This window comes from Telmatherina bonti, assembly GCF_933228915.1.
Source record: "Telmatherina bonti genome assembly, chromosome: 6".
Lineage (NCBI taxonomy): Eukaryota > Metazoa > Chordata > Actinopteri > Atheriniformes > Telmatherinidae > Telmatherina > Telmatherina bonti.
The window spans coordinates 26505946-26518615 of NC_136624.1; the positions used below are offsets into that span (position 1 = coordinate 26505946).

At 36.3% G+C, this 12670-nt stretch overlaps 1 protein-coding gene across 8 annotated transcripts in view; it reads left to right on the forward strand.

Annotated features, from left to right (window-relative positions):
• Positions 1–12670, forward strand: part of atp2b2 (ATPase plasma membrane Ca2+ transporting 2) — a gene marked incomplete at both ends in the record, with an annotated part of 67381 nt that overhangs the window by 25051 nt on the left and 29660 nt on the right. For 4 of the 8 annotated variants that reach the window (XM_079242988.1, XM_079242990.1, XM_079242993.1 and 1 more), the window contains 4 exons: positions 65–265; positions 3161–3418; positions 4462–4587; positions 7426–7551. In XM_079242988.1, the coding sequence (XP_079099114.1) occupies positions 65–265; positions 3161–3418; positions 4462–4587; positions 7426–7551 (711 nt within the window). Of the gene's footprint in view, positions 1–64; positions 266–3160; positions 3419–4461; positions 4588–7425; positions 7552–8021; positions 8055–9710; positions 9804–11864; positions 11907–12670 lie in introns of all 8 variants that reach the window. The other 4 variants (XM_079242989.1, XM_079242991.1, XM_079242992.1 and 1 more) reach the window with 4 other exon arrangements.

The window sequence follows — 12670 nt, forward strand, 5'->3', positions numbered from 1 at the left end:
GTGATTTACTGTATAATCAAAAATGAAATTTTTCTTATTTTTTGTCTTTTCCTTCTTTAAACAGGTCTTGCAGATGTCCAAACTGACCTGGACAAGAGAAGAGAAATATTTGGAAGAAACCTGATACCTCCAAAAAAGCCAAAAACCTTCCTCCAGCTGGTATGGGAGGCCCTGCAGGACGTCACCCTCATCATCCTGGAGATCGCTGCACTCATCTCTTTGGGCCTCTCCTTCTATCATCCTCCTGGAGAAAGCAGCGGAGAGGGTGAGTGATGCAGCTCCTGTAACATTGTTGCCTGTGAAATTTGCTGTCTGCCATTTGTTTAGAGGCAAAAACATGCTATTGTTCCTGGGAACTGGGAAAGGGCTCCTGGCATCTCTTCCAGTGACATTACAGGCACACACTGTGTGCACAAATGCTTTTTAATTGGTGAGGCAGGTCACAGTTTGTTTGTGGCCTGCCTAAAGAGGTCAAGTGACTCATCAAGCACGCGGCTAATTTTTGTGCGAGTGCCTATGCGTGTGTATTTGTGTGTACATTTGTGCACATTATGACTGTTAAATGTGCGAAAGAGAGGTACTGGGAAGGTTAATGAAGTGTTGAGTAGAGAAATAACCTTGAGCTCTCAGGGCCCATACATCAGTTCTGTGAGCTGTGAAACAGGAAATGAAGACACACGACCATAGAGAGGCGCTGAGTCAGCAACATCACTCATCGCTGCTAACATTATCACGGGAATGAAATTCATTTCCCCTGCCAAAGGGTCCAGTCATCACTTTGGAGGTTTAAAACATTTTATGACACTAATAAAATCAGAAAGAAAAACTTTTAGTTGTTTACTTGTAATTAAGATCTTTATGTTGGCGAGTCATAACTTATTCAATAAACAGCATAATTGTGTGGTAAATGTCCTGAATAGTTGGTATGAGAAATGCTGTAGACATAAAAATTCGAATACCAGAATACATCTGCAGAGTCAAAATTGACTTTAAATTTATGCAAAAGAGAAGTGATTGCATATGAATGTAAATCATAACCGACTGCTGTGGAAATGAACAGATAAGAATAGCAGAGCAGATTAGAGGCATGTGGATGTGACGCACTTTGAGTTGTCACTTGTAACATATTGAATGCATATTTATTTGTGTTTTAAAGGGGCAGATATCAATTTGATTGATTTATCGACATTTAGTGATACTGAGTAATAATCAGGCGCAAGAAGATGGCGTGGTTTGAACTGTTTGTGTGGTCTTTGGTTCTTGTTTCCTGTTTTATTTAGTAGTTTTTCCTGTTTAGCTCCCTTGCATATTGAAGCCTGTTTTGCTTCCTGTTCATCAGCTCACCTGGTTTACAACGATGTTTGTGTCCACAAATTTTGGAGGATTAAAAGAGGGGAAATCTGTGGATATTATGTACATTCTTCAATAAAGAATTGATAATAAAAAATAAACAAATGAAGTACTGTTTAAAATACAATTCAACCAAGAGGATTTATTTTCAGCTAGTAATTCAAAAGACTGCAGTGTTAGGACCTCACCACATTGTGTTCAGTTTTAGAGCCTGTTGTCTTCACCCATATTTGATTCAGTTAAGCTGAGCTCTGAGAAGGGCATTCAGGACCACGGACAGATACTACATTTACCGTCCTGCTGTCTTGTCTTTGCCTTCAGCGAGCAAAAAAGAGTCAAGTAAAGGAAACAAAACAAAACAAACAAACAAAAAAAAAAAACTCTGTCTAAAATGCTGACATAAGATTTGTTTTGACATTTTCGCCACATATTTTATCTCCTTTTTTTCTGCTTTTGACACATAATTAAATTGCTTCATCCTTTCACACTTACAGATATTACAGCGTGAGAGAGGTGTGGTCTGTTTCTAATTGCAGTTTAATTCGTGAACAACATATTGAATAAGAGTCACATTTGGTTTAGTGTTTCATCACCATTGTTAAGGTCTAAATAAAATGGAATCCTTGACATGTGATGTCTTTAATTTGAAGTCTTTGCTAAGTCCCCAAGTATACACACACACACACATATATATATACACACACACACACACACACATATATATATATATATATATATATATATATATATATATATATATATATATATATATATATATATATATATATATATATATATATATATATATATATATATATATATATATATATAGTGTTTAATAGTGCAAAGCATTACACTTCAATGTGTGGGTTTTGGTTTTAAACAAACTAGAAGTTTGGAACAAAATGACTCCAGGAGTATCCTGTTTTGTGGGTAATATATGGAAATTACAGTCAGGCTATAAACTTGCATGTTTACATTCATACTTTATTAAATGTTAATTAAATTGCATTGATCCATCCAAATCAAAATAAATTTGCTGACACTGCAACAGAATACAGAGGCTTATTTTAAACAAGATGTATGAATGAGAATCTAGTTTTCTTGGGGCAATTCCAGCTAGATTTGATTTAATTTCCGAGTTCTTATTTATATTGTACACATCATCATGACTGGAGTGATTGCACATGTGCATTTAGTCAGCTTACACAGAAAACATTATATTTTCATGGTGGATATGCACATATGTGGCATCTACGTTAGGATCTTGACTTTTCTACATCACACTTATCTCAGCAGGATGTGGAGAGAAAAAATAGTCCCACAAAATGGAAGCCAAACTCAGACCCTAAAGAAGGATGTTGTGGCGGGTGTGGGCAGTTATGGCATCCTGCGTCAGCTATCCTTTTTGTATTAGCAGGATGCACATCCATGCAAAAGACTGAGCACTTCACTGATGTCTAAAGTATACGTCTATACTGAAACGGATCTGTTAGATGGATGCATTTAGAGGATTACTAAGTGTGAGCAAACTTAGTTTGATCTATATGAAGTTGCCCACATTCAGACATTACCTCATGTATGTACACTTCACTTACACACATTTTCTGTTTCTATCATTTCTGCCAAGTAGTGGGGTGATTAAACCCTCTTATAAAAGCAGTAAAAGCAATAAAAATATTCTCATTGAATTTGACTTTGTGTGCAAATAGAGTCCTCTGTGTAAATCAAACCCTTGGCTTATACATGAAAATATTTCAGTTTAAATGTGTGTGTGTACATTTGACATCTTTTGCTCTTTGTTTTGCAGCATGTGCTACGGCAGCAGGTGGAGTGGAAGATGAAGGTGAGGCGGATGCAGGCTGGATTGAGGGTGCTGCCATCCTTTTGTCTGTGGTGTGCGTGGTGCTGGTCACAGCCTTTAACGACTGGTCGAAGGAGAAGCAGTTCCGGGGGCTGCAGAGCCGCATTGAGCAGGAGCAGAAATTCCAGGTGGTCCGTGGTAGTCAGGTCATACAGCTACCTGTGGCAGATATAGTGGTGGGAGACATCGCCCAGATCAAATACGGTGAGTGGGACATATAAAGAGATAAAATTGTTTTTTTGATTTTTTTTGTGTGTTTTTTCTTTTTGGCGGGGTTCTTGACTTTGGAACAAAACTGTCTTAACTAAGTCAACAACCTGTTATTCTCTGTGAAGTAATCGTCATGATTCAAAAGCCTGGTATATGTTCCAACAAACAGCATATGTCAGTTTCAGACATGCAACTTGATAATAGTCAAAGACCAGAATCTTGCAAGTTACTGAAATGAGTAACTATTTACTGTTACTCCATTCAAAAAGTAACTCAGTCGCATGGAGGATGAGGATGGATGGGGGTATGGGCTCTGCATAGTGAGCATACCTACTCTTTGTCCTATTTATCATATTTTCATTTACATATATCTTTAGTTTTTTTCCAGGCATTTTAGATTTGTCTCTCTTTTTAGTAAAGTTGTGCGTGCATGTGTGACCATTCGGACAGCCGTGCAAACCAAAGAAAAGTTCCTGAGTTAGTTCCTGAAAAAAATGAAAAAAAAAAACAAAAAACAAAGGGACAGTTGTGTTTGTGTTTCCTGCTTTGTATCCAGGAATTCTTGTTTTTATAGCTGACAGCCATGAAAGAATCATGATGGCTCCTTCACAAGGGGAGCAGAAGAATCCCAAGTTAGCAAATACGCTTTAGAAAGCAAACCCAAAAATCTACTATTAACAATAATTACAAGCAACCTCACAGAAAAAACAATCCCAACAAGTGGACATGGTAAGACTGCACGCCACGCTGCTGTAAACAGTAAGAAACACTCAGCTACTGGCGAAAAAAGGTTTAATTTAGTTCGTCTTTAGCAACGAACAGACACACCACAAGGTAACAGGATCTGAGTTACTTTTTTGAGAGCAATGCGTGACAGTGTTAGTTTCTGACAACAGTACCGGTGTTACAGTAACATGTTAATAGTTAATAGTCCTACCTCCATGATACAGCACAACACTGTCAGAAACGCAATCAAAACCTCATTCTTGTTTGTGAATATTTGTTCGATATGATTTCATCTGCCTGTTATGTTGCAGGTGATCTGCTTCCTGCTGATGGAGTGTTGATCCAAGGTAATGACCTGAAAATTGATGAGTCATCACTGACTGGAGAGTCTGACCACGTCAAGAAGTCTGCAGACAAAGACCCCATGCTGTTGTCTGGTATGTTGAGCATTGCTGCTTTCCCATGGCTTAGATAATACATAATGAAAGTGACAGGCTTATTTTCATGCACTTTGTGTTTTGACTTCGGGACAAACAATTAAGTCTCAGGCATTCTATTTGGTCAGCATGCTGAGACAGATTTGTCATCCCGTCACCAGCACTGAGCACGAGTTAATAAAGTAGGTCGATTTATTATACTGACCAACCAAATGTCATGGCGTTGAAAAAAAAAAAAAAGGAAGAAAGAAACTTTGAAAGATCTGTTAAAGGAATTATAATCTCATTTGTCTTATTGTGGATGCTGCGTTTCTTTCAATTATTTATTAGGCTTAAGGTTAGAGTGGCTCAAAATTAAAGCCACATTCATGCCATTACCTCAGAGGGGAAGACAGAGTGTGTTAATTATCATCATTACAATGTGAATAGCAAATCAGGAGGTCCTGACAACAGCCTGGAGGGTGATGTTGTTGTTCTCTTCCACTTTTTTTTATTGGTGGATTACTTTCAGCATCAGATCACAGAATTTATCATGGTATTTCTTAGAAAAGAAGAATAACACCGATAACACAAATGTGAGTCAATCTGATCTCACGTGTTACATTTTTAAATATCTTTTTTTTTTCTGTGGGTAATTAGCTCTGTGGCTTTTTGCTGCCAACCTTAATTAGCCTCATATTCACCCACATCAACTCACTCTCTCAAAGGGTGATCATTTTGTGCGTATGTGTGTGTATTAAGTGTGTATAACTGGTGCAAATGCACAGAGGTTTAATGTTGTCCTCAGTCGGCAGAAATCTGCATAGTAACACATTTATTCACTCTCTCTTTAAAATAAAATAGGAAATAATGATATGTGCTGACACTTTAATGATGTTTTAGGTAGATTTTTACCTTTAAGAAAGGTCCACATGATCATTCGTCTGTTTAGTCAGACTGTGAACGACCAATGCACACTCTGAGGTGATCTATATTTGCTCCCTTTTAAACTTGTAAAAATGACTGAAAATTCTAACAGGGAGACAGATTATTAAGAAAACTTTAAATTGACTATAATGATTATAAATCATCATCTCGTCTTCCCTCGAGTCCTTTGAGGTGGTATTAAGTTGCGCACTCACTCCTAGTTTGTCATGGAAAATTTATTTGAGAGCAGCCTTGAAAATTCTGAACAGAAAATCGATGAAAAACTGTCAACGTTTCAGCTCCACAATTCAGCAAGTTTAATTAAAATAGCTTTTAACATGTATTAAAGGCAGGGTTTTGAGATGTTTTCCAGGAGCAAGTTTTACTTCATTGCTTACAATCCCTTTCATACCCTGATTGCAGCCAATTAATTATGGACTTTAACACAAAAATAAAAAAAACCAAACAAACAAAAAAAACTGTGGAACGGACAGCATTAAAAAAAAAAACCCCGAAAAACCACCATTCAGTCATTTTAATCAGCCTATTCTAAACAATTGAATGGTGATATGTCAAACTCAACTGTCATTTGTTCCCTTGCCCCTCGAACCCTTCTGCCATGTGCCCCTTTATGTCCACGAAGCACATGTTCTGAGAGGCTCAGAGCACATGTAAAGGCAGCTAAGGAACAGCCAGAGCTATGGTAGTTACATTAGCTGGAATATTACAGAAGTTCCCAAACTTTATGAGCTATCACTACGAACATAACACAAGAGACTAAACAAGCTACAGTAATTATATACACTGTGAATTTTATTGTTCTCGATGGCAGTTAAGTTTAACAGTGAATGTACAGAACAGATTACAGTAGTTTTGGCAACCCGGGGCCAGATTTTAAACATTCAGGGCTGAAGCTACAAGAAAATAAGAAACCATGAGTACAGCAAAAACCTGTGGCAGATAGGTTAACTCCACATTCAAATCTTGATCATTACAGAGGACGGAAGGAAAAATACTTTATTTGGAAGCCCACATTAAATCTCCTGTGTCCTGCTTATGAATCGGGACCTCATCTTTAGGAATGAATGGTGTTATACATCAAAATACAGTACACATGCTTATGAACTAAAAAGCCATATGTACACACTGCCCTAAAAGCAGATCTATACCCCTTTATGGAGTAAACTTGTGAAATTGATTAATTGATGATTTGAAATCATGTATTAATATTTTCCATAAAAACAAAAAAAAACAAAAAAAAACATAAGGAATGGTTATTGGATAAATAAAAAAAAAAAGAAAACAATTCATGATTTGATATGTTTTAATTTTGTCTTTTGATTGATGATTCAGTATGTAAACATTTGCTTTATAATGGTGTTAAACAGAAGACTGTAAGTAAGGGGTAGTATTTAAAGTATCTATAATATCTCAAATAAGGTACACGGTTATACAAATGTGAATTTTTTGTTCTTGTACTGTATATGTGTTTGTGATAAATAAATAATAATAATAATAAAAAAAAAAAAAACTTGGTGACAAGCATTGTGTCTTTCTGGGCTCTAGAGGTGTGACTTTGGAAGGAAGTCTGAAAAAAAAGGAGTTTGGACTTTTTGTGTTTTCTAAAAATGTAGCTTGCTCAAACAGATTTCTCCAGGATCTCCTCACCTAGAAGACAAAATGTGTTAATTATAACAAATACTGCCTCAGTTATGTTGATGTCCGCTTCATATTTCTTTGTGTATTCTTATGACTGAAGGCTCTCCACTTAGCCTTACAGGTGTATAATTGTTACTGATGATTGGCAGATTTTTGTATGTTACAAGTTTATAGAATAGTCCAGAGGAGTCAAGATAGATACCCCAGAATAAGATTGCTTTTATTACTAAAAATATGTCTTGTACTTCTTATTAACACCACCTCTTTCTTTAGGAACTCATGTGATGGAGGGGTCAGGACGTATGGTGGTGACTGCTGTTGGTGTCAACTCTCAGACTGGAATCATCTTCACCCTGCTGGGAGCTGGAGTAGAGGAAGAAGAGAAAAAAGAAAAGAAAGGTAAGACCTTTATCGCTCATTTTCTTACATCTTCCACAAGATTTCTTCTGCAATTGCAGCAAGTTTTTTTTTGTTTTTTTTTTCTGTTTTTCTATTTCTTTTATATTTTGGGGTATTTTGGTTAGTGTTGCCCAGCAACATACCATTAAAAAAAACAACTTTTTGTCACTTCATTACTTTATGTACTTACAGTCTGTGTAGTTCATTGTGTATTGTTGGTGTTTTTTAAGTGTTCTTGTTATCTGAAGAGTTTCTAAGAATAAACATACAAATAAAGAAATATCTATTTGTTAAGTCTGGGTTAATTTATACAAACGTTTTGTAGGTATTTGTGACACAGTACCTGAGTCTGTATGAACACAATATGAGATGAGTATTGGTGGAACACTTGTGAGCTGCAGTATCCAGGTTTTGTGGGTTTAGGTGCATCATTGTCCTTACTCTCTTATTGTTCCAAATTCGCCTCAAAGGAGGGGCAGTGGAAGACGGACACCAGAATACAGGTAGAGTATCACCTTTCTCTGACTCCTGGGAGTTGTACTTGATCCTTATCACCTTTAATCCTTTAGTGATTCCAAGTCAATGCCCTTGATTTCCCCCTCATCCTTTTTCTGGAGTTATGCACCCTTCCACCAGGTTAATTCCTCACTTAAAAAGAGACGCTTCATACTCACAATACTGCATCTTTTTAAGTGTTGACAAATGACAGAAGTATTTCACAGTATTTCACGTATTGGGCACTGCAGTCATGAAACTAACTGGCTCATACCCAATATCAGCCCTGTTTACTGGCGCTCAGTCTCATGTCATAGCTCTTTTATAGAACAATGACAAGAGAGTAAAAACCTTGCAGGTTTACAGTACATCCACTAGCAGTAGAGAGAAGAGTAGACAATATCAACTTGTCTTTACGGTGGAATTTACATTTTACTCATTAGTTTGTTTCCCACATATTTTACAACTGGTATCAATTTACATGTTTTACAAGCTTTCCTGTTTTGAAAAATTCAGATTTTAACACTGTTGTAGATTTCTTTCAGAGAAAGAAAAAACTAAATGTGATTTTTAACTAGTCCAAAACTAACAAATACTGTATGTCTTCTTGGTATTAGTTTTATAGTGTCTGTTTTGCAATTTAACTGAGTAAAGATCACAAAGGAAAAAGGGCAGGAAGGGAGGAAGATAGTTTTTTTTTTGTTTGTTTTTTTTTAGCAAATTTCATCAGACTGAGCCAATAACTGACATTTATGTGATCAATCACAACTTTAAAAAAATCCAGGACATAATGAAATACATCTGGTCTCACTGGTTTATCTACGGTGTTACAGCATGTTATTGTTGGACTGTTGCATACTAATAAGATATAAAGAAGCGTTATAATATACCCTCTAAATATTCCAATGTGAGCATTTGTGTGAAACATTAAATTATTTAAGAATGCAATTATAGACCCTCATTATTGCACTAATTCATTTTGCAAGTCATAAAGAAGCTGTCACAGATATACAAACAGCAACTACTGTGTCAAAAATAATGACTCCTTCTCTCATTTACACCATTACAGTTCATTATCCTCTTCAGTTAACTGGTTAGCACATGTGTATTTCCCTGGTAAATAATTGGATACCTCTTATGCTTTATTTTCCACTGGGAGTTTTATTGTTAATTTGATTCGGCAACAAATGCAATGATGATTTCTAAGTGCTAAAAGTCAATACATGAATAACATGGTTTGAATTACATGAACACAGTCAAACATGGGAATTGACCTCCAGATTCTGTATACATATCACACGCTGTGTACTAAAGCAAAGGCAATTAAAAACCATCCGACAGCAAACCTGTTGTTTATTGTAACTTGTTTTCTTTTATCCATAATGACAGTTTTCCGCGTTTTTTCAAATTTCATGTTTCATGCCTGTCATCACAGTTGCAGATGTCTACTGACATTTACTCTCACTTTAGTAGATTGTATTTACAAATACACAGGCTTACAATCCACACTGACCACATACAGTTTGCATAATATGCTGAATCGTTTTTATGTGCTATAACCATGTTATTTCTGTTCACTGTCTTGTGTGTGCATGTGGTTTGGTGTGTTTGTGGGGGCGCGCGTGTTTTGTTTATTCATGTTTGGCCCTCATTGTTACTGCTAGACTGCTCCCATCCCCCTATCCACCCCATTGCGACTATAGCCACGGATGGGGCTGCAGGCATTAATGCCCCTGGCAGTGCCAGCCTAATTAATGGTAGGTTGACAACACGTCTGATCTCTGACCCTTTTCTGTTGTGACTTTTGACTCCTCTACCTTTTCCATTCTATGACTGCCTCCCACTATGGGTGCACACCTTTCTACTTAATTCTGCCCTCAATTGTTCTGAAAATTTTCCGTGTCCATACTGTTGGTGCATGCCTGTTTTAGTTGTAGAAATTGTCATTTGTTCCTGTCTTTATACTGTCTTGTAATGCTTTTCTGGTCAACGTGTGGTGCTGCCATGAAAACATTTGTGATGGGTTTTAAACAACAGCAAATAAATTAATCTTTTAATATTTTAGGTTAAAGCTATGAAATTATTTTAGTTTTAGTCCTTTATAATAGAATTAAAGAGAGCTAATACACTTATGATTACATTAATCTAAATCTCGGAGCGGATGCTCAATGCTAAAACGTTAGAGTGCTAAAACGCCACTGCTTTTGTTACGTGTCCTCTGAGATCAGTTTGGAAAAACCCTCTATTTTTGTGTTAGCTGGTAAAGATGCAGGAAGATGAACTTCTTTAATTGTTGCATGGGCTTCTCTCTTGTCTCCATCTGCTTGGAGAGCGGCCCCAGACTGTTTGTACCCAAGAGGGGAGGGCCGTAATTTGCACTGTAATGGTGACCTTGTGCTGTCCCAGGCTGGAACACAGCGATTTGTCATTTTAAGCTTTATTGTGACTCCAGGGAACTGGCTAATGTGGAAGCGGTGATGAAATGACCCTGCTCCAGTTTGCCGGTCCTCGGCTTTACCTGAATAATTTTCTCAGTGACATTTGTGTTCAAAGCATTTAAAACCAGTCTAATTTCTTATCTTCCCACAGACATAAATAGTGAAAAAGGACAAAAAAGATGACTCAATGCAGGATTTTAAAATAATAGTTTTTTATCCAGTTATAATATCCTGTCATGTAAGCTTTCTCCAAATAGACCCTTTGATTTTGATAGACTCTTTACACTATATATATATATATATATATATATATATATATATATATATATATATATATATATACTATAATATATATATATACACTATAATATATATATATATATATATATATATATATATATATATATATATATATATATATATATATATATATCATTATTCTGATTTAACAAACAAAAAATGTACATTTCTATTCCTAACAAGGTTTTGAGCATCTGTATTAGACTGCCCACAAGTTGATAGTTGTTTGACTCAACAGCACATTTTAATTAAGTTCACTCCTTTTAAGACTCGAACAGCATAATGAATTTATTGTCCCTGAGCTGAGCTTTCAATATTCCTACAGTTGTTCTTATGTAACTTCACCATGTGGGAGGCTTTTCCTTCAGGCACTCTTTCTCTCTGTGTGTTGTTCACATCTCCAATCTGCTTCCCTCTGAGTGTGTGATCTTGCATGTGTTTTCTGAACTTTCCTCTTATGCATGCTGTCTCTTGTTTGTGTGTAACATACGTGTGTGTTTGTGGTGTATTTTCGCTCTGTTAGTACTCAGTGTTATGCTCTGTCTACTGTTTGTCCTAAACTTCATTTTATAATTATGATGATATGATTCATATTGTTGGTAATGTTTATGCTATGATAAAACAGGGAAAGTCAGCAGAAGATGTGAAGTTTTCAGTGTTACATAACTCCATTTATATTTAATGTACGTCTTGTCAAAAAAAAATTCATCACAAATAAACTCATTGAATATTTCTGATAGTCAGAATATTTGCTGATGCTGTAAAATATCAAATAATACTTTTGAAATTTAATTTCTTTCAGTTATATCAGAGGTGAACTGACATAGCCTGTTTAATTAACACAATTTATGCTTTTTAACTCCTTGTTAGTGGATGTAGCTTACTGTTACATAACATCTCTTATGTATCAGAAGACTTTCTATGTTACTGTCACAAAGATGTTGTATTAAAAGTCATTTTCCTGTCTCCCTGTTTGTAACCTTTGGTTCTCACTGTTTGTGATGTCTCCATGGGGTTAATTTGTTGACCTGTCTGCCTTGGTTATTTTTGTCGTTATTGTCTTGTATGTCTTCATCATAGGTAAAATGCAAGATGGCAATATGGAGAGCAACCAGATTAAAGGTAACCAAACCATTCATTTCACTCTCTCCTCCCTGATCTTCCTCCCTCCTCCTTTGTTCTCCTGTCTTTTTTTTTTTATCCTAATTTAAAAAGATTTTCTGTTTATTTATTTATTTATCTTTTTACCTTTTGTATTGTACGGCATAAACTCTGGGTCAACAGCATGTGGGGAATCCCACCAAACCATTTTCTATTTATGTCAGCTCACATTGTTTTTGACAACAGGCTGCATCTAAAAGAACTGCACAGACAGACTGGATTCTGCTGACAGCGGAGTTCATCACTGGCTGAAGTCAGTTTCAGACGTGCATTAGAAGGGATTAGACATTTTTATAAGACCCAGGTTTTACCCACACTCTCCTTAGGTTAGACGATTTTTCCTGTTTTTACCGAGTCACTGTCTGTCACTGATGTGTCGTCTGTGGTCTGTTGTTCCTGTTTTGTTGTTGGCTCATCTTGTTCTTTCTGAGAACAGTAACCTTTCCCTTAGCTATCCTGTGTCCTTATCACTGACCTCACAACTGCCTTTTCTCCAGACACACAAAACCCTCATCTGAGCTCTCGTCATAGAATATTTACCCTTTTCACTGCTTCAAGACTTTTGCCCCTCACAATCTGACATAATTTGACGTGGCATAGAGAGTTACTGTTACGTTTGCTTCTGTGTTCTGCAATGCTCTGAATGATTTCTATTTGATTTAACTTATGGTCCCTAGTTGTCACCTGTGTGTTGAAAACTCCCGACAGGAAAAAGCTAAAAGAAA